General features: G+C 39.2%; 1 protein-coding gene across 1 annotated transcript in view; it reads right to left on the bottom strand.

Moving 5' to 3' along the window:
* dock4b (dedicator of cytokinesis 4b) overlaps window positions 1–25893 on the bottom strand; it is a 173047-nt gene that overhangs the window by 28068 nt on the left and 119086 nt on the right. Inside the window, exons 32-43 of the mRNA XM_037696152.1 lie at window positions 24853–24938; window positions 22076–22102; window positions 21636–21731; window positions 21481–21541; window positions 17717–17810; window positions 17429–17577; window positions 13747–13833; window positions 12819–12923; window positions 12469–12610; window positions 9729–9895; window positions 5294–5380; window positions 2229–2405 (exon numbers count right to left, since the gene is read on the bottom strand). Coding sequence (XP_037552080.1) covers window positions 2229–2405; window positions 5294–5380; window positions 9729–9895; window positions 12469–12610; window positions 12819–12923; window positions 13747–13833; window positions 17429–17577; window positions 17717–17810; window positions 21481–21541; window positions 21636–21731; window positions 22076–22102; window positions 24853–24938 — 1278 coding nt within the window. The remainder of the gene's footprint in view (window positions 1–2228; window positions 2406–5293; window positions 5381–9728; window positions 9896–12468; window positions 12611–12818; window positions 12924–13746; window positions 13834–17428; window positions 17578–17716; window positions 17811–21480; window positions 21542–21635; window positions 21732–22075; window positions 22103–24852; window positions 24939–25893) is intronic.

Genomic DNA, 25893 nt, shown 5'->3' on the forward strand with positions numbered 1-25893 from the left:
CTAAATTAGCAGAAGAAAGCAGAAAGAACAGACATTTTTGGAACTAGATTTAAATAAGCTGAAATGAGCACAACAGTTATGAAATTAGGCAAAAAAAAAAAAAACAAAAAAAAAAAACAGCTGAAAAGTTGCTGAAAAGGCAGAAAAAAAACATAAACAACCAGAGAAGTAGAAAGAGCTGAAATGAGCTAAAAAAAAAAAAAAGTAGAATTAGCTGAAAAAGCTAAAATTAGCATAAAACAGCTAAGTAGTAGCTGAAATAGAAAACAAGGTTAAAACTAGAAGAAAAAAAGCTGAAATGAGCATAACAAGCTGAAATTAACTGAAAGAAGTTAATTAGGCTGAAAGTAGCAGAAATTACCACAAAAAACTTGAATTTACATGAAAACAGCTGAAATTAACAAAAAATGCTGAAAAGGTAGCTGAAAATGTAGAACAAGCTTAAATTAGCTGAAGAAAGCAGAAAGAACACGTTTGCTGAAAGATGCAGAAATTAGCACAAAAAAATAAAATTTATATGAAAACAGCTGAAATTAAAAAGGCTAAAAAAGGTAGATGAAAACACAGAACAAGCTTAAATTAGTTTAAGAAAGCAGAAATAACACATTTGCTGAAAGAAGCAGAAATTACCACCAAAAAAAGTAATTTTTCTGAAAAAGGTTGAAATTAGAAAAAAAAATTAAACTACCGAAAAGTAGCTAAAAAGGCAGAAAAAAATCTGAATTTACCAAAATAAGTGGAGAGAGCACATTTTACCTGAATTGGAAAAGTTGAAATGAGCGCAAAAATGTGGAATTAGCTGAAAAAACTTAAATTATCATAAACTAAATAACTGAAATAGCAGAAAAAGCTGAAACTTTCATAAATGGGCTGAAAGGAGCATAACAAGCTGAAATCAGCAGAAAGAAATTAGAAGAAGCACAAAAATGATGTAGTTAGCAGAAAGAATCTAAAAGAACTGAAAAAAAAAAACAGCTGAAATTATCTGAAAGTAGCTGAAAGTTTGCACAAGGAAGCTGAAACAGGCTGAACCAGAACAAAATGTGAAAGGAGCAGTAAAAGGTTGTAAACAGATCTAAAGATTTGAAGGATGAAAAATGAGCTCAATTCATTTTCAACGAGGAAAAAATGTCAGAAAAGGCTAAATATTTCAAAAAGCTAAAGTTTCACCAATACCAAAAGTCAACGCAGGATTGTCCTGAATGAGCTGAACGTTTTGATTTACGATTTGTTGAAATAGCACAAAAACTAAAATGGATCACAATAGTGTGAACGCTTCATAAACATGCACACAATAATAAACAAGCTGAATATATGATGAGTGCGTGCAAATAATGTGTTTTAAGTATTTTGGAAGCTAAAAAAAAACATATGCTAGATGTTCTTGTCCAAACACAAACACAGCAGGAAGTGACCCTTTGGTGCCGTTAGATTACCGTCCTAACATGCACAAAACTCTGCTTCTGCTCGGCTCACAGATCCGACACACTAGACCCAGACGCACGCACACAGCAGTTGCTATGCGACACAGAGTCCACTCAGTTTGTCGAGGGTAAAAACAATTTTCTTGAGTAGATTTTAAGTTGTTTTTCTTTTTGTGGCTGTTGTGCTCCTCGTGGAAACTACTGTGCTGTTATCCAGCAATCTCTCAAGTAGCGTTCAAGGAGGCTGAAGTAGATGCAAATGTTTGCCAGGGAGACTGGCAATGTTTTACTGGGTTTTTTTTCTTTTTCCACCGATCTGTCTTTAACGTCTCGGTGTACGAAGTAGCAGCTGTGTAAACACTCCTACCTCATTCAGCTCACTATTATTAGCCATCCATCTCTTTACATTCCTCATCTCCATTCCTCTTTCGGCCTTTTCTTTTTTGACGTGACCCCGCGTTCTCCCCTCATCCATCCTTCCATCCACCCATCTATCCCACTGAGTGAAAGCTTCATTCCATCCACCTATTCCAGCATCAGCCATCTATCTCATTTTCTGCTTCCACCCCGCCCTTCTCTAGCGCTCTGCTCATCTATAAATTCGATCAAACCTTCGCCCGGCCGCTTGTGCATCCATCCATCCAGCTGTTCACCTATTCCCCCTCTTCACGAAATGCTCCCTTTTCCCTTACAACCCTCCGCTTCATGCGTCCCACCTTCATACATCATTAGGCAATCTATATGTCACCGCTTCTCACTTCTCTAAGCCCGTCTGACGCCATTTCTCCGTCGAGCCGTTCATACCTCTTGGTAGCGGGCCAGACCCCCGTTGACGGCGGCGTCGATGACCCCGTTGAGGCACATGGTGAGGGGGTTGATGTTCTGCATCTGCCGGCTCTGACACTGCGTGATCAATGTGCGTAATTGCAGGTTCTTGTTTTCGATTACCTCGATGGCGTTCTCCAGCGGGCTCACCTCCACCTGTGAACACGGAGGGTGCAAAAACATTTATTTGACACTTTAGGGCTCTTTTTTTTTTTTTTTTTTTTACTGCAGGCAGCTTCATAACAAAATCTTTCAAACCTACTAGATGAGGTGTAACAGTTTGAGCTTAGAGGCAATAGCCTTAGAACAAAACAAGGTGTATTATAGTATAAGTCAAGGCTATTCAACTGGGGGTCTGGGGGCCAAATCAGGCCCACAGGTGAGCTCAGTTTGGCCCACCAATGGGTTCATTTTTAAGTCAAACCGGAAGTGCTGGATGTCCGGCCCCTGAGCTCGTGGCTTTTAGGAACTGTGGCCCCCTGGGCAATTTAATTGAATAGCCCTGGTATAAGTCAACTGAAGGCACCTGGGCCATGTTTGGTCCATGGGCACACACCATCTGCTCCGTGAAGTGTCAAATTATTAATGAACTACACACACACTGGTAGGCCTGTCACAATAACAAATTTTACTGGGCGATTAATTGTCTCAGAAATTATCGCGATAAACGATAATATTGTTTGAAATTTGACAATAATTAGTAACTGTCAAATTTAAGAAGGAATTTTGGTGAATTTGTTTTGAGTGTAGTAACTTTTTTGACTTTTTTTTATAATAAAAACTTATTGCAATGAAAGAAAAACTTCTTACAAATAGCTGAACGTTAAAAAAGACAATTAATTTACAATGTTAAAAACATTTTAAACCTTTCGCTGCTGTGTGCTGTTTTAAACCAAATAAATAACATGCTGTCATTTATTTATATTTTTTTCTCACGTTTCTCCTGGACAGACACTAGAACAAATGTATAAAAGTAGTTTTTCATGGCAAAGTTTTAAACAAGCATCCTATTCAAAATGTGTTGATCAGAAGAAGAGTTGAGGATGACTCTCAACTACTACCATATCAAATTTTAACTCAATATCCATAACATGGAATTATAGTCAGTCGTGCTCTCTAAGGTTGATGTCCAGTGGTTAATGACACATTTTGCTAATAGAAGATATGAAAAGTTGTTCATGTTTATCTTTATTTATATTTAACAAACATGTAGCAAATGGTCACTTCAGCACATAGTGTTCAATGGTCACTCTTCCTTTCAGCCTGCAGCTGCTTTTGTCTCACACAAAGCCTAATCCTTTTGCCAATTTCACATTTCATACACTATTGCATAACCATCACAGGGCTATACTGGCTTTACGTTTCACAATTTCACACCACGCTCAGCAGCTGTGAAGTAAAGAAAATGCACTTACACCTTAACAGAGAGACCCTGCATTGTTTTGTCTTTTTGCACGCATAGAAAAATATTAAATAAAACGGCATTTTAAGTCAACTCAGTCCATATAGGTCTGAACGAGACCATCTAAAACAAAAAGGGTCTTTAGGAGATTTATGTGCGACACAGTGCGATTCTAGCCTCATAAAGTAAAACAGACCTGGCATTTCTTGACGAAGTGCATATCACCCGCAGTCTTTCATGTCAAAGTTTTAGACTAAAACTTTTATACTGAGATTTGATAGCGCTATAGCTATTTTTAGCTATAGTTAGCACTTGGAGTGTGGGTTGTGGATGACTCTCAATTACCACCACATCAAATGTTTAGTCAATATCTGTATAACTGAGTTATAGCTAGGCCTGTCACGATAACAAATTTTGCTGGGCAATTAATTATCTCAGAAATTATTACGATAAACAATAATATTGTTTGACATTTGACAATAATTGGTAATTATTGTCAAATTTAAAAAGAAAAGGTTAATTTTTGTGTGTAGTACCTTTCCTTGACCACCGGATGACAGTATAAGACTGTTTGAACCAAAGGTGCGAGCAGCATTTCTCTTTAAGATAAATGGGAGGGAGGCCCCTTGACGTGACATGGGCTGTCTCTTGTTCCTGTTTTTCGGTTCTCAAAATGGCAGACAGTCGGTGTGGTTTGAGCTCTTTAGCATAGCATTTGTCACACAAAGCTTTTAATTTAAAAAAAGGTCAATAAACAAGTTCTCAGCTTGTTTTTGCAGAAAAAAATTTTTTTTACACAAAGGCACGGGTTTCAAACGTGAAGTTTGGAGCTTCGACAAGACGGAGGTTTATTCCCTGAGGTCGGCCTGTTAGCTTAGCTCGTAGCTTAGCTGCTTTTAATGATCCAAAAACACGATTTTGGACGGTTAAAATAGATTTTAAAGAGAAAGGGAGGGGTCAGTGAAGAGCACCTGAGTTGAACCTTTTGTCATCCAGTGTCTTCAGTAGAGACGAGAAGAAACGATAGACAGTGAATGAAAATGAGGTCGATAATTTTCATTCGTCATGCGATTAATTGATTTATTGTTTATCGCAACAGGCTTAGTTATAGCCAATTATGTGTTTCCTAAAGTCAGTTGGCTATGATAGCTAAATTAAATGAGGTTACAGGTATCTAAAGTTTATTTCCAATTACATTTTTTCTGAGAATTTCATTAAAATGTGTCCAGTGGTTCATGCGTTCATTTGCTAATCGGCAAACGTGGTTGACTTTCAGTTATTGGTGTGCTCAGAGTAGGCAATGTGAATAACACTCAGCTACTACTACACCAAAGTTAAGCAAATACATTAGTAAAAGTCACTGATTTATAGTCATTTTTATGTTTCCTAAGGTTAATTGGCTGTGGTGGTCATCTTTATTTAGACTGGCTCTAAAGCCAGTTGTAGTGGCACATCTATGGACTATCTCCTGAAAGTTTCATTCAAATCCGTCCAGTGGCCGTGAAATCAAACACGTATTCTATTCAATAAAATATATATTTTTTTAAACTCAAATCTAAGACAAGTTGTTACAGTTCCTCCTGTGTGCGATGTGTGCTGCATTCAGGGCTTTCTGGTGACTTTTAAAAATGCTCACACTTACCAGCTCTTTCTTCTCCACTTCAAACCAGCGGGAGATGCCTGGGAGACTCTGCACCAGCGTCAGGGTTGTCCTTTCCACCCACAGGCTCTGCACAAACCCACAACACTTCCATCAGAATCAGAATTTTATTTTTTTTTTAAACCCATAAGTGCCTGACGCACACACCCACCCCAGTTCTGGCAGACTGAAAATAATTTAATCGCCAACATGTAGTTTAAGGAATAAAAACATGGTCTGAGCACAGATATCGGCAAACAGCCGGTTGTGGGTGCAGGTCAGGTGTCGTGTCTCATCTCTTATATCATCATTCATGTTCCAGTGCTTTCTGCAGTCAGCCGGGATGCTTGTCAACGTGCCAACATCCCACAAGGTCACTTTGACAGGACGTAAACTACGGAAACTCTAGTATTTACTGGAGGCTATTAACATAACAGATTCACTGGATAGAGGAGCAGCTTTAATTCAATTTAGACTATGTTGTAAACATGTCAGGAAACATGAGGGATAGAAAGCTGTTCGGGTCATTTTTTATGCACGGTAAGTTTGCCGTTTACGGAAAGTCCCTCGAACTCATTTTGTTGTATTAGATTACACAAAGTTTGAAGCACTTTAGATTATAAAGCGGAACGTTTTCTGCTGGGATCGCCACAAACAACCATCAACGTGCAGATAAAGGACAACTAGATTTAGTTCAAGCTGAGTTTCAAGCCTGGATTTTTTTGCTTTAGGACTCTGAAAAAGAGCAGCTGAGAGCTGATGTGCAGTATTGATCCAGCATCCTCGAGCTGAAGGAGGGTCTTCCGACTTGCTTCACAACCCGGCTCCCTTCTATTGATTTTGTGCTTTTAAAGGCCACGAAACCCACCTGAACACAACTTAGGGGGAGGTAAAAAAAAACATATATTAAAAGCAGGACGTTAAAAACAAAATAAAAAATAAATACAATTCCCAATCTTTTTGGAAAAGGCCAATGAGAAGTTTGTTTAGTTTTGGGAAAGGCTTTTCTTTAAAACTTTAATGACTTATTAGATTTTTTTTTGTTACAAGCTATTTCAGCAGCCATGGAAATCCAATATCATGATTAAATTTAGCTAAAGAACTTTGATGAAAGTGCAAAGAGAAAACAACGTGTGCCATTATGAAATATTTACAAGAACTAGAAACTGCATTTTCTGTAACGATGCAGTGTGAATGATCATTGTTGATTTAATTTTAAAAAAAGGCTTGAAACTGATTGCTTAAAGCTAAAAGAAATAAAGCACTAGTTAAAAGCTAAAGGAAAGAAAATGGTTGCTCCAGGGTAAACCCAGCTAAAAGTAGTAAAATGCTAGGTATAAGCTGCAGAATGCTAGCCAAAACATAGTAAACGCTTCTAAAAAGGTAAAACTACACAACTGTAAGCTAAAAGTAGCTAAATGTTGATGAAAATGTAAAAGTAGCAAAACCATACTTAAAAGCAAAAACTACAAAATTGCTAATTAAAAGCAGTAAATCACAAATTAAAGTGTATAAGTAGCAAAAAGTTAAAAGCTCAAAGTAGCAAAATGCTAACTAAAACAAAAAAAAAAGACCAAAAACCTTAATAAAAGTTGTAAAACACTAGCAAAAATTAGCAAATTGCTAATTTAAAGAGATTAAATGCTAGCTTAAAGAGAAAAGTAGCAAAATGCTAACTTTAAAAATGCCAGAACGCTAGCTAAAATGTAAGAGTAACAACATTTTTATTAAAAGTATCATAACACAACTAAAGAAAAATAGCAAATTACTAAAATTAACAAAACGCTAACTAAAACCTGCAACATGCTAGCTAAAATTTAATAATAGCCAAATATAATCAAATAGTAAAGTACACATGCCAGCTTAAATGAGAAAAAGCTAGCTAAAAAGGTCAAAGTAGCAAAAGGCTGGTTGCAAACTAAAAGTTGGAAAGGATAGCTAAACGTTGCAAAACGCTAGCTAAAAGCTAATAGCAACAAAACAATAATTAAAAGTATTAAGGCACTGGCTTAAAAGATTAAAGCTAAAAAGCTAGCTAAAAGCAGAAAGTGGTGAAAATATTTTGACATGTATAAAAATTCCAAAGCCCAGTCAGAACGAGCTAAACTTCTTGACATTTGGATGAATAAAGTAGCAGAAGAAGCAGTCAGAGTAGAAACAGAGGAAAAGACGAAGAATAAAGAGAAACAGGATCACTATAGTATGAATGCTAAATCAGCATTCACTCTAAAACTGAGCTCTGTGTTCCAGATGTGCACGTGTCTGAAAGCTACGGCTCTGACTAGCGCCTGCAATTTTGTGCGCAATTAGCATTCCTGATGAATAAAACATGCGGGCTCTTCAGATTAATACCCGGTTGCAAACTACCACTACCTACGCACTTCATAATAAATAACCAAGACAAATAGTTCTGAGGAGAAAAATGTTAATGTGCTTAAAGTAGGATTTTAACTTTTAAATTGGTCACAAAAAGTTACATTTTCGTGTTTTATAGTAATAAGTATTCTGCAGCTGCTCCCCTTACAGTCAAAGGCCACCAAGTATTTTTCCAACAAACTATTTGTGAATACTGTATGTCAAAATAACTATTTAAAATGATTTAAGTGTTCTTTAATACAGTCATGGGAAAAAAGAAGAAAAAACCTCTTTCACTTCTCCAAGGTTTCCACACCAGAACATAACCATGATCTGATCCTGGTAATTTACCTGGTAATTTGCTAGTCTGGAGCAAAAAGGTGGGTTTCAATACAATGCAAAGGTGGAAACACAACAGCAATGACCTTAAAAAACAAACAACTGCTGCTGCCAATTGATCTGCATCGTCATTTCTAAGCAACGTGGGAATCCGCAAGTCTACAGGGAGAAATATTCATGAGTGGAAAACATTTAGGACAGCTGTCAATCTTCTCAGGAGTGGGCTTACCAGCAAATTCACCCTGAGGTCAGACTGTGCAATGCTCAAACAGCTTCATGTCAGGCTCGACATACCTCAGGCGTTAAAGTTCGTGACGGGACAGTTGGAAAAAAACTGAGCAACTACGGCTGTGTGGAAGGGTTGCAGAGAACAGGGTGCGAAAATGGGTTTCCAGTTTGCATCCGAAGGAACCATATAACACCTGGAACACCTGGAACAATGTCTTTGGACCCACAATGCACAGCGTCACGTTCAGTAAAACTCAAAACACAGCAAATAAGCACAAATATCTCATAAAAACGGTAAAGCACAGTGATAGTAGGATGATGGTGTGGGCTGGTTTTGTAGCCACGAGACCTGGGTACCTTGCAATGACCGAGTGGACCCTGAACTCCTCTGTAGACCAAAGGATTTTACTCAAATGTGAGGCCGTCTGTTCAACCTGAGTCATAAAACAGGACAAAGGTCCCAAACACAGCAGCTCATCCACTACAGAATGGCTGACAAAGACAAACTCCAGCTGTTGCAATGATCTAGTTGAAGTCTGGAACCTCAACCAGCCTGAACTCCTGTGTTGGGATGTCAAGAGAAGCATCTAATGTCTGCAAACCTCAAGGAACTGAAGCAACGTAAAGAAAACTACAAGTTATGGGTGCTAAAGATGGTAGGCCTGTCACGATAACAAATTTTGCTGGGTGATTGTCTCAGAAATTATTGCGATAAACGATAATATTGTTTGTAATTGACAATAATTAGTAATTATTGTCAAATTTAAGAAGAAATTTTGGTTAATTTGTTTTGTGTGCAGTACCTTTTTTTTTACCACCGGATGGCAGTATTAGACAGCTTGAACCAAAGGATGGATAGTGAGGGAAAAAGCAGCGCGTCTCTAAGAAAAATGGGAGGGAGGCCTCTTGATGTGACATGGGCTGTCTCGCTTTCCTTTTTTTCAGTTCTCAAAATGGCGGCTGCTCGGTGTGGTTGGAGCTCTTTAGCATAGCATTTGTTACACAAAGCTTTTAAAAAAAAAAAAAATCAGTAAACAAGTTCTCATCTTATTTTTGCAGAGAAAAACAACTTTTTACACAAAGGCACGGGTTTCAACCGTGAATTTTGGAGCTTAGACAAGATAGACGTTTTTTTCCCAAGTCGGCCTGTTAGCTTAGCTCGTAGCTTAGCTGCTTTAAATGATCCAAAAACGCAATTTTGGACAGTTAAAATGGATTTTAAAGAGACAAGAGAAAGGGGAGGGGTCAGTGAAGAGCACCGGAGTTGAGCCTTTTGTCATCCGGTGTCGTCATTAGAAAGAGAGAGACATGAAGAAACAACAAAGCCGATAAATGAAAATTAGGTCGATGATTTTCATTTATCATGCGATTAGTTGATTTACTGTTTATCGCGACAGGCCTAAAAGACGGTTCTACAAACTGCTGAATCATGGGGAGTATCTAGTCTTTTCGTGAATGGAGCTTCCCCCTTTATTTTCCCCGTGACTTCATAGATACATTTTTTTTTCCCCTGTACCTTGAACTCATTCTCTTTGTCCTTGGTGCCCTTGTGAAAAGGCCGGTCGTATCTGAACCTCCAGATGTGATTAAACTTGTAGAAGCTCTTGATGTTGTCGGGCACTCCGTCTCGCTGCAGCACGTCCTGGCTCTCCGGGATGGGAGTAACGGCGTAGATCTGCAGGTCTGAAAGCACCGCGAGTGAAGGAAAAGTGCCAGGAGAGCAACGAAGGGAAAGCACCGCAATGTTTTTATCCCGATGACCTGGAAGAAATGTGGCAAACCTGACGCAAACAGTCGAGTTTCTACTTTTGGCTCACGGGAGGAAAAACCCGACAGAACATGTGACTCGTGAGGCCTGTCGGAGTGATTCAACAAAGCCTCGCCTTCATGATGAGGAACTCTGATGAGCGGCTTCACAAAACGGAGGACAGCGAAGACGTGTGAATTCAAACGCATGAGCGTTCGTGACACGAACGGCTGAGCACTCGGACAAATATTCTATTGATTGGTGTTAACGTGAGAACCTCTGCTCAGACAGTCACTCATCAGCAGCTGAACAACGGCAACATTTTACACAAAGAGCTGAAAGGTACACTCGGAAAGGAGTCATCTTAGCTGTGGCGCATTTACTGCGAGTACTGGAAAAGTTGGAGCTCGCCCTTAATAAAGTTGAAATCATCTGCCAGAGCAGTCTTCATCTCAACTTAATTATCGCCGAAAATTCGGTTTGTATTGAAGCCAGAATGTCTCGACTTCAGGGACTCGATGGTCTTTCTAGAGCACGGTGAGGGCGGAGCCAATTTTCCCATTCCAGAAGCCCCGCGGTCCGAGGCTGCTAGGTGCAGCGGCCACAGATTTCTGAATTTTCACATTGTAGCTCTTTCGATTCAATCCTGCGACAACGCCGATCTCAGGAGAAGAATCCAACGCGGAGGCGGCAAGATTATTATTATGAAAGGCAGCTTTTAAAGAGAGCTAACGGGAGCCAAGCAGAGCGTGGCTTATCGTCCTGCGGCCATCTTGAATCTGGCTACTGGACAAGTTGGAATTTAAATGGTCAAACTTAGTCACAACCAGTGTTTTATAATAATCTTAGTCTTTAATCCAACAAAGTTCAATCAGGTCATCTGAACAGTTTGTTTTTTTGGTTGTTGAGACGTTTCGTCCTTCATCCAAAGGACTTCATCAGTCCGAGGAGCCACAACAAACTCAGTCCCAGGCAGCCAAAGCCAAAGTGGTTCAAAAGATTTTTCACATTTTTATTTTTTGAAACAAGTGCAAAAGACTTGTTTTGAACCACTTTGATTATGGCTGCCTCAGAAGAGTCGCCGGGGGAGAGGGCGGGCCCCAGAAACCATCTTAGCACCAGCAAACTGGTTGGTCCACTATGTGAGTTTGCTGCTTTTGTTGTGGCTCCTTGGACTCATGAAGTCTTTTGAAGGAAGGATGAAACGTCTCAACATTAAAATAAACCGTCCAGATGATCTGATGATGTTGGGATTTTTTTTTTTTACCTGGATTATTGAGCATGAACTTTGATGTTTAGCCTCGACTTTAATATATGAAGTCTTGGGATGGGCGGAGCTTATTTTTCCTTTCACTTTATTTGTCAGATTGGTGTATTTTGAAAGGGGAAAAAAAGCTTCAAATATCACATGGGGCACCCCTTTTCATGAGAGAACGCTCAGAAATGAAATATGGAGTTTACGTGACGGAACCGGTGTTGTGGTACTCGTCATTTTTGAAGTACGGGTAGTCTTTTAGGTTTTGTCAGGCCAGACTTAGGGGAGAAAGCCCTGCTTTGCTGGACTTTCTTTCGTAGCACCCGATCGCCTCACGTCGTGTTGCCGCTCCTCTATGTAGGCCAACAGTTGCCCCGTACAGTTGCGTGAATTATTAACGAGGCCCACATTTGCTATGAATGGAGCTGAACAATGCATGGGAAGGAAAACCGGGGAGGGGGTTAATGCAAGTCAGGGACTTGATTTATGGACAGCGAGGGGCATGGAATTAGAAAAAAAAAAAAAACGATGCACGGAGTCGCTTTTACAGCCACGCATTCAATATACGTCGACCTACATCACACAAATGAATGCATAATCACCCTACTTAAAGCCTTATTTTCTGTGATGAATTAGTACGTTGTGTCGGTTTCTGGCGTTACATTTGGGAGAGCATTAGCTGCAGCTCTAGAAAAAAACCCAGGTTTACACAGGAACCTGATCATAATGCAGGATGTGGATGACTCTCAGTTACCACCGTATCAAAATCAACCTTAATTGTCAGATTAATTTAAATTAAGCCATTTGTTCTGTTTGATAAAGGCAATTAGCTGTAGCAGCCATTTTGATTCAGGCTGGCCCCACAGTCCAGTGATTATTTCCTCTAAGTTTCATTAAAATCCATTCAGTGGTGCGTGCGTTATTTTGCTAACAGGCTGACACAGTCGACTCCAACAAACTAAAAGCAAAAAATTTAACTATCTGTTAGTGCTCAGAAAATATGCTGTAAATCAATTTCAGCTACTACCACACCAAATTTCAGCTCGATATCTGTCAAACTGACTGAGTTATTGCCATTATTCTGTTTTTAAGAGTCACGTTGTTGTGGCAGCCAACTTGAATTGGGTTGACTCCAAAATGTAAACAGTTAGAGTTGCATATCCAATAATTATTTTCTGCAAGTTTTGTTAAAATTGATCCGGCGGTTTATGAGATATTTTGCCAACAGACAGAATTCCACCCAGCCAAGGATACACTGCGCGTCGGCCTGGTATATGGTCTGGTCTGGCTGGTTGACGTGCTGCATGGCGATGGCGTGGGGGAACTCGTTGAGCATCCGCTGCTGGAAGGCCTCCAGCCTCTCGTAGTCATGGCCGCGGCACACAAACTCCTTATTCTGCGTCAGATCAGAGAGAGGAGGGCGGGGTTAGCCTGCCATCTGGTGGCCTCGTGCTGTAACTGCAGCTCCACCAATAGAGGCGGTTACATCATTAAACAGCTGCTGAATGTCACCTTAACGCTGAAGGAGTGAATTCTTTCTGCAAGATTTGTTTAAGGTTTAAGAAACAGAAGGAACAATGGAGATTTTTTTTTTTTTTTTTTACCCGTAGGAAGAAAGGGAACTTCTTTCCATAGAATCCAACTCTGAAGAACTCGGGTTCTAGTCTTTGCTGGTCCATGATTTTGTCGTAGAGCGACGCTTCCATCATCTGCGGAAGAAAATCAATTCATGCATCAACAAACAAACAAATCAGACAGATTAAATTAAAAGTGAAGTGTTCCTCGAAGGAATGCGTATCGCCAAGTTTCTGGTCGATGTTTTGGTGAAACGGTTTAAATAATTTCCTGCGTAATCTCCTAGCACTCCGAGTATGGATTAGGGATTGAATTCAGCTACTACCACACCAAATACTATCCTCGTAACTGTTAATCTGATCGAGTTATACCAGATTTTGTGTTTTCTTATATCAGTTAACTGTGGCAGCTTCCATGATTGTGATTGATTCCAGAAGATAAACAGCTGTAAAGAAACATTTACCGATTGTTTCATAAAAGTTTAATTAAAATCCTTCCAGTGGTGCATGAAATATTTTGCTAACAGACAGGCAGCATTGACATACAATTAGTTTATGGCAGTTTATTGTAAAGATCTCACACAATCTGCTAGTAGTCAGAGTATAATTTAGAGATTAGGGTAAAGCTACTACTAAACCAAATTTTACCTAAATACCTGTAAAACTAACAAGAACTGTAGCCATTTTTTGTTGGCTGGAATTGATTAGCTGTGGTGGCCATCTTGAATTAGATTGACTACAAATGTTAATCAGTTGTAGATGCAACTCTAATAATTACTTTGTAAAGGTTTTGTTGAACTCCATCTCCTGGTTAATGAAATATTTTGCTAACAGACGCATAAATACAGACAAACAGGCTAAAAAATCATTGCCTGCTTTTTAGCAGGTGGGCCATAACATAGATACTTTATGAAATGTAAAATAATGCTCAACACATTTAAGGTTTCCTTTAACTTACCCTCATTTTGCTCAAGTTTCTGTAGTCGTAGTAGGACTCGTACTGGTCAGCGAGCTCCCTGCACAGAATGATGCCGTTCTCCCAACACTGGCAACACAGAAAAACAAAAAAAAAAGACAAACATGTCAGCAAAAAGCAGAAGCTCCTGCTCCGGCTGATTGTTGCTGAACCACTTGATGGCGCAGCTGAGTCAACAGCTGGAGTCAGAAGCCTCCAACCACCACTGAAGCTTTCATTTCCTGCTGCCTACTGGTCCCTTGAACGCATCGGCAGCTGGTAAACGTGAAGGAAAAGTGGACTCTGAGTAACGAGTGAGTGATTTTAATCATTCTGCAGTGCTGTGAAATTCATCAGGGACACTTTGGATGTTCCCACCACCCTTCTTTTTTTATTTGCATGCTACATCCACTGGAGTAAGATAAACAGATAGAACGGCAAAATGTGGGAAGAAGCACAAAGCACCGTTTAGGAGCATATCTGAGATGAATCAAAAGTCTGAGCTGTGATCTCACTCCTGCCCGTGAGTCAGAACCAGCGCCACTGTGGCTTCATCTGAGGAGTGGTGTCAAACGTGAAACCTGCTTTAATTACAGCCACCAGCGTTTAGACTGATCCAGACAACAAAGTGTTAATGATTCACACATTATCTGGAGATGGACTCCATTTACTGTAAAATCTGTCTGTGTGTAGCCAACGAGCTTCAGTCTGGATCGGCAAATATTAAATCTAACTAGAGAAATTGCATTTCCTGCGAAAATGCAGTGTGAATGTTTATTGCTGGATAATTTGCAAAAAAAACAGCTAAAATTAGCTAAAAACGTGCTGAAATGTAGCTGAAATGGATGAACAAGCCTTAGCAGAAGAAAGCAGAAAGAACACATATTTGCTGAATTTGGTTTAAATGCACGGAAATGAGCACAAAATTTAGTAAATTAGCTAAAAATGCGGAAATTAGCAAAAAATAGATGAAAAGTAGCTGAAAAGGCAGAGAGAAGCTTAAACTAGAAGAAGTGGAGAGCACAACTGTACCCAATTAGGCTTAAAGAAGCAGAAATAAGCACAAAAAAAGTGAAATTATATGAAAAAAGCAGAAATTTGAGGGGAAAAAAAACAACAACAGCTGAATAGTAGCCAAAAAAGCAGAAAGAAGCTTACATTACCAAAAGGAAGTGGAGAGCACATTTTTGCTGAATTAGTCTGACAAAAGTTAAAATGAGTGCAAAAAAATGTGAAATTAGCTGAAAATGCTGAAAACAGCTAAATAGTAGCTGAAATAGCAGAAAAAGCTGAAACTTTCAGAAATAAGCTGAAAGGAGCAAAACAAGCTGAAATCAGAAGAAATAAGTTAGAAGCACAAAAAATGTTGTAGTTAGCAGAAAGAATCTGAAAGGAGCACAAAACAGCTGAAAGAACAGATGAAATTAGCTGAAAATAGCTTAAAAACTGATTAAATTTGCACAAGGAAGCCGAAAGAAGCTGAACCAGAACAAAGTGTGAAAGGAGCAGTAAAAGGTTGTAAACACATCTAAATATATGAAGGATGTAAAATGAGCTCAATTAATTTTCTATGAGGAAAAAAGTGGCAGAAAACGCTAAATATAAAAATTTTTAAAAAAAAAGCTGTGTCATAGCAGGATTGTCCTGAAAGAGCTGAACGTTTTGATTTATGATTTTGATGAAACGGCACAAAAACTGTGGAACGAGAAAGATGCTGATAAACGTACGGAAGAAAAATGGATCACAATAGTGTGAATGCTTCATAAATGTTCACACAATGAGGAGAACCACCAAGAAGTAGAGGAGTGGAGGTCACCTAGTAGATCCACGTAAGTACTACTGATCTTGTGCTTCTGTCATGATGTTGGATTTGTTACTCCTCACAAACTTTGGAAAACATATAGAATATACATCCAGGCAGGCAGCATACTCGAAAGCCTTCTGGTGGTAAAACAAAGACAAATCATTGATGTGTTTAATTTAGGCACAGTTCATAGCTGGAACATAACCGATTTGGCGTTTTTGCATTTTCTACAGTTTTTACACATTTACAGTACATTTACTGTTCAGCCGTGACCCATGCCATCTTTCTCACAGGCACCCAGGGGTAAAAAAAACAGAAGGAGACTCCTCCACCCCCCACCCCCACTCACTACCCAACAGCCCCTGCAGCAACACAGAGCATCTCGTACTTCAGAACCAGTAAGAGAGCAACAGGAATAAAGAACAAGTGAGAATCATTACAGTATTTTTATCTTCTTTCACAAAAATATTTCTACATTTAGATGAATTGTGTTTTTGTTTTTTCTAAAATCAGTGCCCAACCAAACTACTTAAGACCTTCATTGTAGCCGAGAACAGAACTTTTTTTTTTTTTTAATTAGATGCCCGAGATTCTACATAAAAACACCAGACACATAACAATTGACCTGTGTCAGATGTTTTAGCCACTCACGGTCCAGAATTATTTTCAATACAATATATAGTTTGCTTGTGGATAAGAGTGCTATCAGGGAGTGAGAGACACACAGATATGTGGTTGCCATGGTTACCCAAACGTGCCACTGGCAGCATACCTGGTACCTGTGTTGGTACAGGTACTTTGCCATTAAGGAGCAGCTTGTAATCACATAAACTGAGAAAATGTCAATATTTTGATTACAAAGTACCTGGTATATACGTGGTATGTACTGGATTTGCACAAGTAAGATACTTGGTATGTTAACTAGGGTTAGGGTTAACCTAACCTTAACAAAGAACTTACTGGGTACTTGCATGGTATTTATCTTGTACTTACAAGGGACCTAAAGGAATCAGGTCTTATACTGAGGGGACTTGTCACCTTGAACTTACAGGGTACATACCTTGTAGGTACCCACTTGGTACCAGGTAGAAACATGCTAGGTGACTTCCTAAAAATATGTCAATTACTACCTAGGTACCTTATTGATACCACTTACGTACCACGATAAGTATTGGGCACGTGCCCCGAAAGATACCAGGTACTATCTAATAGGTACCAGGTATGTTCACTGAAAGTTACCAGGCACGTACTCCAACAGGTACCAGGCATGTACTCCCAACAGGTACCAGGCATGTACTCCAACAGGTACCAGGCATGTACTCCCAACAGGTACCAAGCACGTACTCCAACAGGTACCAGGCATGTACTCCCAACAAGTACCAGTTATGTACTCCAATAAATATTATCAGGCACATACACCAACAGGTACCAGACACATACTCCAATAAATATTAGGCACATACTCTTAATAGGTACCAGGCACGTATTCCAACAGGTACCAGGCACGTGCTCCAACAGGTATTAGGCACATACTCCAGTAGGTACAAGGCACATACTCTAATAGGTACCAGGCATGTACTCCAATAGGTACCAGGCACTTACTCCAATTGGTACCAGATCGGTACTCCAAATGGTACCAGGCACGTACTCCAATAGGTACAAAGTAAATATCCCAATAGGTTCCAGGTGCGTACCTGGAAAATACCAGGAATATACCCTGTAAGTACTGGGTTTTATTATGCATTGCTACTGAAAGTGTTTGCATGCTGGAATTTCAAGTATCCTTTGCACTGACGTCCTTTGATTCAACAGGTTTTACCCAGAAGAAAAAAAAGGTGCACTTTGTTTGATAAAAAGCTGAGAAGGCGTGTTCCAGCTCACCTTCCCTCTGTCAAAGTTCTGGATGATGGTGAGATGCAGAAACTCTTTCCTCTGCCACTCGCTCTGCATGGGGTAGTTGAGGAACTCTCGAAGCGGCCGGTCAGACCACTCCAGTAACTCGTCGTACAGCAGCAGGGTGTACGACGCCTCTGAGATGCACACAGAGATAAAAAGAAGCAAAGATGTCATCATCACGTAGGAGCAGCTGGAAGTGATTTTATCTTCTCAGAAAACATGCCAGGCTCTGGCGGCTTAAAGAAACTGCAGCTGTCGTAGGTTTTAGTGTACCTGTGTAGTTCTGCGCCTTTAGGTGCAGGTCGTACAGTTTGTGGATGTAACGGATGTACATTTCTTCCTTGTTCAGCTCTGTTTTGTAGAAGTTCTGTCAGAAAGAAATGAGGGAAAGAGAAATAAGATTACAACAATTTTAGTTTAGACACGTGGGAGAACAGGAACCTAAAAGTAAAAGTGCAAAATATCAGTTGCAGATTTATTTTTTTTACAGATTTCTGATTAAGATGTACATCATTTATAGGGAACACATTTATGCCCCAACACCATTTAACAGGAAGAATCATTTTAAATGACAGTACTACTACTTTATTGGATAGTAAAACTCAAAAATACTAGCTGAAGTGCTACATTGTCTTTATTTGCTTTCAGTGCTAATTGTGTCCAAAATTACTAAAATTATTAATTTTTTGTTTAAAATCTAAAAAGCGTCACGGTGCCTGCATTTTGTCTTAAATATGGGGTTTTGTTTAGAAAAATTTTACCCAAACAGACGTTTTTTTTTACAAATAGCTTTTCCTTTTTTATAAAAAGCGCCTGTTTTATTAGTTTAAATCTTCACGCTAAGCAAGAGTATTAAAGACATTTGTCTCGTTCAGTCAATTTCATCTAAATTATTTTTATATCCTGGATTAGACTGACAGTTTTCTTTTCTTGCAACCGTCCCAAGAACTGCAGTTCTGACTTGTTCCGATGATGGATTGGTATATTATGGGTCCAAGTTGTTTTTGTGCAAAGTTCACAACGTTGGTTTTAGGGCCTTTAGGGAACAACTCTAAATGATTTGTTTTGCTGTTCAGTTTTTAGCAGCTAATTCTCAGCTTGAGGAAAATGCTGAAAACAAACCCCCACCATCCATCACCTCGTTTGACATAACTGCCAGGAAGAGGTGGTTATGTCAAACGAGGCGACTTTCCACTGAATTATTTAGCTGCTGCTTCGGTTAGCTCCTCGGGTGACCAGATGTAATTGTGCGGGACTGTCTCGCATCTTTAACTCCTCTCCTGGCGACCTGCAAGTTAAAACGGTGTCCCACATTTGACCCAGTCAAATTATGAAAAGTCAAAAATATAAATGAATAATTGGCATGCGTTATCCAGCGGCTGTAATTTTAGCCACTGGATAACGCCTGTTTCTCTCTGTCTCACTGTCAGTCACAATCCGCAGCAGCATCCCTGCACCATGGCCATCCAGCGTGCCACCATATTTAACTAGAGACAATGCATTTCCTGTGAAAATGCAGTGTGAATGTATATTGCTTAAGAACTTGCTGAAAAACAGCTGACAGTAGCTAAAAACATGCTGAAATCTACCTGAAATGGAAGAACAAGCCTAAATTAGCTGAAGAAAGCAAAAAGAACACATATTTGCAGAATTAAGTTTAAATAAACAGAAATGATCACAAAAATTTGGAAATTAGCTCAAAAAGCTGAAATTTGCACACAAAAAAGTGCTGAAAAGTAGCTGAAAAAACAGAAAGAAGCTTAAATTACCAGAAGGAAGTGGAATGAGCTGAAATAAACTTTAAAAATGTGGAATTAGCTGAAAAGGTTAAAACTAGCATAAGACAGCTAAATAATGGCTGAAATAGCAGAAAAACCTGAAACTAGCATAAATATTCTGAAAGGAGCATAACAAGTTGAAATTAGCTGAAAGACGCTGTAAGTAGCAGAAATTACCCAAAAAACTTGAATTTTATCTGAAAACAGCTGAAATTAGCTAAAAAAAAATACTAAAAACTAGCTGAAAATGTAGAACAAGCTTAAATTAGCAGAAGAAAGCAGAAAGAACACAGTTGCTGAAAGAAGCAGAAATGAGCACAAGAAGTGGAAAAAGCTGAAATTAGCAAAAAACAACAGAAAAGTAGCTAAATTACCAGAAGGAAGTGGAGATAGCACATTTTTGATAAATTACCAGTAGGTTGAAAAACGTGGAAAAAATGTGGAATTAGCTGAAATTTTTTTAAAATTAGCATAAACAGCTAAATAGTAGCCGAAATAGCAGAAAATGCTGAAACTTGCAGAAATAAGCTGAAAGAAGCATAACAAGCTGAAATTAGCAGAAAGAAGTTAGAAGAAGCACAAAAATGTTCTAATATATGATTTGTTGAAATAACACAAAAAATGTGGAACGAGAAAGATGCCGAAAAACGCACGGAAGAAAAATGGATCTCAACAATGTGAATGATTCATTCACACAATCAAAATAAAAACGGGGCAAGAAAAGGGATTCAGTTTTCCAGAACACTGTACAATGTCAAAGAAATGAAAATGCAGCTCCAACACAAGCTGGGAAACAGCTTCCAACTGGGTGAGGTCAGCGGAAGTTGGTCCTCAGAAAGCTTTTTGTGGAGTTTGTCAAAGTTATTTTTCTACTTCTCATGGAGGAGAACACGACATGAAGCGACACTGTAGTGACCCGCACAGGAAACACACAGCTCATTAATCTGCCTTTCAATCTACGGACACATTTCTACTCAAACCCAAAAAGTCTGCCACTCAGACAAGAAAACAGCCGAGATCACCGGAGTTTACACCGAGCGCAGCTCTCAGTCCTACAGGTCGGCTGCTCCATCCAGGTGCTCTTCAAGGTGGCTGCAGGCAGGTGTGGACTTGTGTGGACCTGGTGTTATTTAGTAGTACGTACGTTTTATTTCTCTTTTTATGATAAACTTTAAAAATGTTCAACTTTAAAGAAAAGTTTAATAAAGCTTTTGCTTTCTGATAAACTTTAAAGTGGTAAATTAAAAAAACATACAAGTTAAAGTTTTTTTTTCTTAAAATCTTGGAAAAGAAAAATCCTTGTCACTGCAGAGATTGGTTAATGTGTTGTGAGATGTATAATAAATAAGTTGTGATGAGTGTGTCGGGATCTGGCCACCCTATCCGCTCCCCCGACGTACGTCACGTTTCTCTTGTTTGAACAAAGTTCTTTGTTTGACTCTAGTTTCCATCCTTTGTAATTAGGATGTTGAGGAATGGTTAACAATTAATATCTTACCTGCAGTAGATATCTATTTGAAAAATACAAATTTAAAGAAATAAAGTTAGATTCTGCCTGCACTGACAAGCTAACGGCTAGTCCGAGAATGACCAAGACCAAAGTGGATTGCTGTCATCTTAAACCAAATTAAAATTTATAATGGTTCGATTGCTATTTTATTCTTTCTTATTTATTTATATAGTTAGTTGTTTTTTCTTCCCATAAGTAGATTTTAACAAACAAAAAGTAAACATAAGTTTACCAGGTCAGTGCTCTGAGTCAAAAAAAAGAAAGAAAGAAAAACAAATAGGGGGTGGGTAATTAAAAAAAAAATAGTAATAACAATTAAATAAACTACAAATAAATTCTTATAACGAGCACAAAAAAAAAAATCATTGAATGCATAAATTAGGCCTTTCAGTTTTGTAAACTACTTTTAGAAATCACAGTCTGTTTCACATTACACGCTAAGGTGCACAAAATTCTTAGCGTGTTTGCGAGCACAAACAGCAGCAGCTAGCTGTAGCACTTCCTGTGACACAACCAGCAACTATGACATCGCTGCCAGAATAACTGCGCAAGGTGAAACCGGAGGCAATGTAACGTTTTGTAAAAAGTGCCGCACGAACTATGAAGGTTTTGATCCGTCAAAGAACCATCTACGACAGGTAAGATATTGATTATTCATAACCATCCACAGAACACCACTCCAGTGAAGTGGTGTCATTTAAACATTTGCCTTCCAGTTAGCTTAAAGACAGTTTTAGTGGCTAGCTTACCAGTAAGCTGACAGTACAGCCAATCTTCTTGCCGTCCACTTCGCCCAGCTTCATGCAGTCCCTGCAGTAGAAACACGAACAACCGCGTGAGACGACAGCGGAGGGATGAAAACAGACGAGCGTGCACCTCTGGGAACACGTGCGCGCACTCCGACCTGTAGTCCAGCAGCCTCTCCATCAGCCGAGTGACCGTGGCGATCAGAGAGATCCCGCTCTCCCTCCACGTCTCTCTCTCGATCTTCTTCAGCAGGCTGCGGGACAACGAAGAGCGACAAGACAGAGAGGCGTGAGGACCAGAAGAGACACGAAGGCAAGCGACAGAAAGGAAGAGAGAATGGTAAAGAAGCAGCGATGGGGGGAAATACTAAGAAAGAAAATGACACAAAGCAAAGAGGAAATCAATCTCAGTCACGCCAGTGTCACCTATGCTTTGCTGGCTTTCCTGCCGGAGTTTCAACAAATAAATAGTTTTATGCCTAAATCAGCAAACAGCCAAAATATTAATGTGGCTTCGTTCGTTATAGGTTGGCAGCAACAATTGTTCCCGTTTCCCCTCACACAAACGACACAGAGAGCAAAAAGGAGAGCGTCTTACCTAGGGTATGGGCCAAACAGAGGAATTCTACTCCAGGCGGGAAGCATAGGTGGAATAAATTAATATTAACATGATTAAAATTAACACACGCACACACAGGCTAGTTTACGGGTTAGCGGGGTTTGTAGGAGGCACAGAAAACAAAGATAAAAAGGAAATAAGCAAACACTAAAATAAAAGAAACAAAACAACAGCAATATAATATATAATTACTCTGCGAGAGTAGATTGACTTATTAAACTCTAAAAATGACTCGCATGTAAAAATGAGGAAAACGAATGAGTGAAAGACACTGGCCCAGTTAAAGCAGACGTATTTGGATCAAACACTTTGTAAGATCACACTTAGAGGCTGTTCAGACTTGTTACAAATCTGTTCCAGCGGACTTGACTTCAAGCGGGCAGCTCTGATGCCTCTGTTCACACTCGGTGGGAAACTGCGGACAACAAAATGCTTCTGTGACCCGGTATTGAGCAGCGGTGTATAGAGTTGTCTCTTGATAAGCCTAACAAATGCAATAAAAGGAAAATATAGACACTACATCGTCATCCCTTATGTTGCTGGAGTATCTGAGAAACTGAGAAGGATTTTCTCCAAACACAGCGTCCCAGTATAGGCCTGTCGCGATAAACAATAAATCAATTAATCGCACGATAAATTAAAATTATCTACCTCGTTTTCATTTATCGGCTTTATCGTTTCTTCATGTCTCTTTCCTTCTGAAGACACTGGATGACAAAAGACTTAACTCCAGTGCTCTTCACTGACACCTTCCTTTCTCTTTTCTCTTTAAAATCCATTTTAACCGTCCAAAATTGCATTTTTGGATCATTAAAAGCAGCTAAGCTAAGAAGCTAAGCTACGAGCTAAGCTAACAGGCCGACCTTGGGAAAAAACCTCTGTCTTGTCGAAGCTCCAAAAGTCACAGTTGGAACCCGTGCCTTCGTCTAAAAAGTTTTTCTCTGCAAAAAGAAGCTGAGAACTTGTTTACTGATTTTTTTTTATTACAAGCTTTGTGTGAAAAATGCTATGCTAAACAGCTCAAACCACACCGAGCGTCCAGCATTTTGACAAGCGAAGAGAGACAGCCCATGTCACGTCAAGGGGCCTCCCTCTCATTTTTCTTAAAGAGATACACTGCTCGCTCCCTCACTATCCATCCTTCGGTTCAAACAGTCTTATACTACCATCTAGTGGTCGTAAAAAGGTACTACACACGAAACAAATGATCAACATTTCTTCTTAACTTTGACAATAATTACTAATTATTGTCAAATTTCAAACAATATTATTGTTTATCACAATAATTTCTGAGACAATCGCCCAGCAAAATGTGTTATTGTGACAGGCCTATCCCAGTACATCTCAAATCCAACAGGACTCAGACAGAGGCTGGTCCACCTGAAGGACAAAACACAAATACTCAAGCAGAGCGGTGTGGTGTCTGCAGTCCAGTGCAGCGAGGAATGTCCCGATCTCTATACTGGAGAAACCCAACAGCTTCTTCACAGACGCATGGCTCAACAAAGGAGAGCCAGCTCTTCAGGACAAGACTCAGTGGTTCAACTACACCTCAAGGATAAGGGACACTCTTTTGAGGACCGAGAAGACAGATGGTTTAAGAGGGGAGTGAAGGAAGCCATCTATGTAAAAAGAGAGAAACCATCCTTAAACAGCAGAGGAGGTCTCAGATTTCAACTTTCAAAAACCTATAATGCATCTTCCAATCACGAACTTCATTCATGTGACCAGAGTGGCCCATCTGTGAGTCAGACCAATAAAGACCCTAACGATCCTCTATTGCAGGTGTGCCAAACCCACTTACAAAAGGGGGCCAAAATTAAAACCTTTTTCAAACTAAGGGCCGGTTTCAGAAACTACAATAAGTCAAATTAGATATCCAAAATCTTTTATTGGTCGCAGGTTCCTCAACAAGAGTTTGATTGTCTCATTTGACGTTCTCTGTTGCACTTTTGACATGATAAGTAAAGATTATTGAAAAAAATTAAAGTAATAAAAGTATTTTACATTTAAAACAACATCTTGGGGGCCAGACAAGATGTCCACGAGGACCACATTTGGCACATGGGCCTCGAGTTTGACACATATGCTCTATTGTGAGGAGTGAAAGGGCAACCTGCATGTGTACCTAGCTTACAGAACACCTCAGCTTTATAACTCAAACCCCACACACTGTTCTTTGAATTGACAGCTCCTCGGATGAGAAGCGAAACATCTTCAGCTACGAATAAAGTCCAGTTGTTTTTGTCTTGAACTTTCTTTTTTAAATTATTTACCATGTCCTGGATGACTGACGATATTCACCTGCAACAAATCTGAACAGCTTCTTGGAGATAGAGGAGACATTTGTTATGCTAATGAATCAGAAGTCTTATTACTTAACACAATACCATTTCTGGAAAAAAAAAGAGTTGAAATGTACATCACACACATACAGAGGCGTGCACACACAATGAGCATGCATGGACACAAATCTGAAAACGGGGAGAAAGAATGAATAAGGAGGAGTGAGGGTGAAAGTGACTGAATGCCCCAACTTACCTCTTGATTGGCTACTTATACTAATTGTTTCAGTACAGAAATTCCTACTGCTTTTTATTTAAAACTCAAATTAGTTGGTTACCTGAAAATAAAAGGTGCTTTGTGGTCCGAAATATTCAATCTACTATTTGAACTTGATTCTACTGAATCCTGGCGACACATTTGTCAAAAACAAGCCCCTCGGCTCTGTTTTCTGTTGCTTTTCATCGACTCACATGCTGTTGAAGAGCTCCCTGTACGTCTCGTCTCCTTTGCCCTCAGACATCAGGCTGTCCAGCTTGTCGATCAGCTTGGCCTCCACCTGCGAGGAACAAGCGTTTTAAAACACTTTCAGTACGCTCAATTGAACTGAACGGGAACCAAGAAAGAGCTAAAATCTCCAGAGATGTCAAAAATAAAATAAAAATTTCTCAAGACATTGTAAAGATCTCGTATATAAGCACGATGATGAAAGTTGTATAGCAGTGATGCAACGTTATACAATCTCATGCTGCGCTATGCTAATGCTCTGCACTGCCACGGATTTGCGTCGCTTTTAATTTTATTGCTTTTAGTTATTGCTCGACTTTCTTATCAGTCCCATTTGAGTTTCACATCAGTGTATTCCCCTGCAGGAATTAACAAAAACAAATCTTTGGGTTGAAATTGTCTGCGTGCCCGTCACTTCCCAAAGGTTCACTTGTAAAGAGGATTATATGTGTAAGTGACAGTATACTGTCCTCTAACAATCAAATTGTAAAAAGACTTCTGCACCATTGAGATCCTCAAGACCAATGATATTTTGAAAAATGATGGTGACTTCAACAGATTTTCTGTAGTTAACTTTGATGTCATTTCCATGTTTTTAGTCTAAAAGTCTAAAAGAAATACCGTTTTGCAAGAATTAAGTCAGATACAGTTGTGTAACAATTCTCATTTTTACAAAAGAAATATGTTCTGGTGATAGAGAACTTTAATCCCTGCCTCTGTTTTCTTGTACTCAATATATATATTGAGGAAGTCCTCTGGATGGTGGACGAAACGCTTCTCAAAGAAACTGGTCCAGATGACACAATTTAACCTTTTTTGTTGATATGAATAGTTTTTTCGTCAGAAAAAAAATAAATAAATAAATAAATAAATAAATATATATATATATATAAATTTAACAACGTGGTTTTTGCTGAGTACATAGTGCATTCTAGAAGTTTATATAGCGTAGTACAGTGCCAACGGTATCTATAGTCTTTCTTAGTACCTGTTGCATACCACCTCTA

Source organism: Nematolebias whitei, chromosome 22, assembly GCF_014905685.2.
Source record: "Nematolebias whitei isolate Nwh7 chromosome 22, NemWhi1, whole genome shotgun sequence".
Classification (NCBI taxonomy): Eukaryota; Metazoa; Chordata; class Actinopteri; order Cyprinodontiformes; family Rivulidae; genus Nematolebias; species Nematolebias whitei.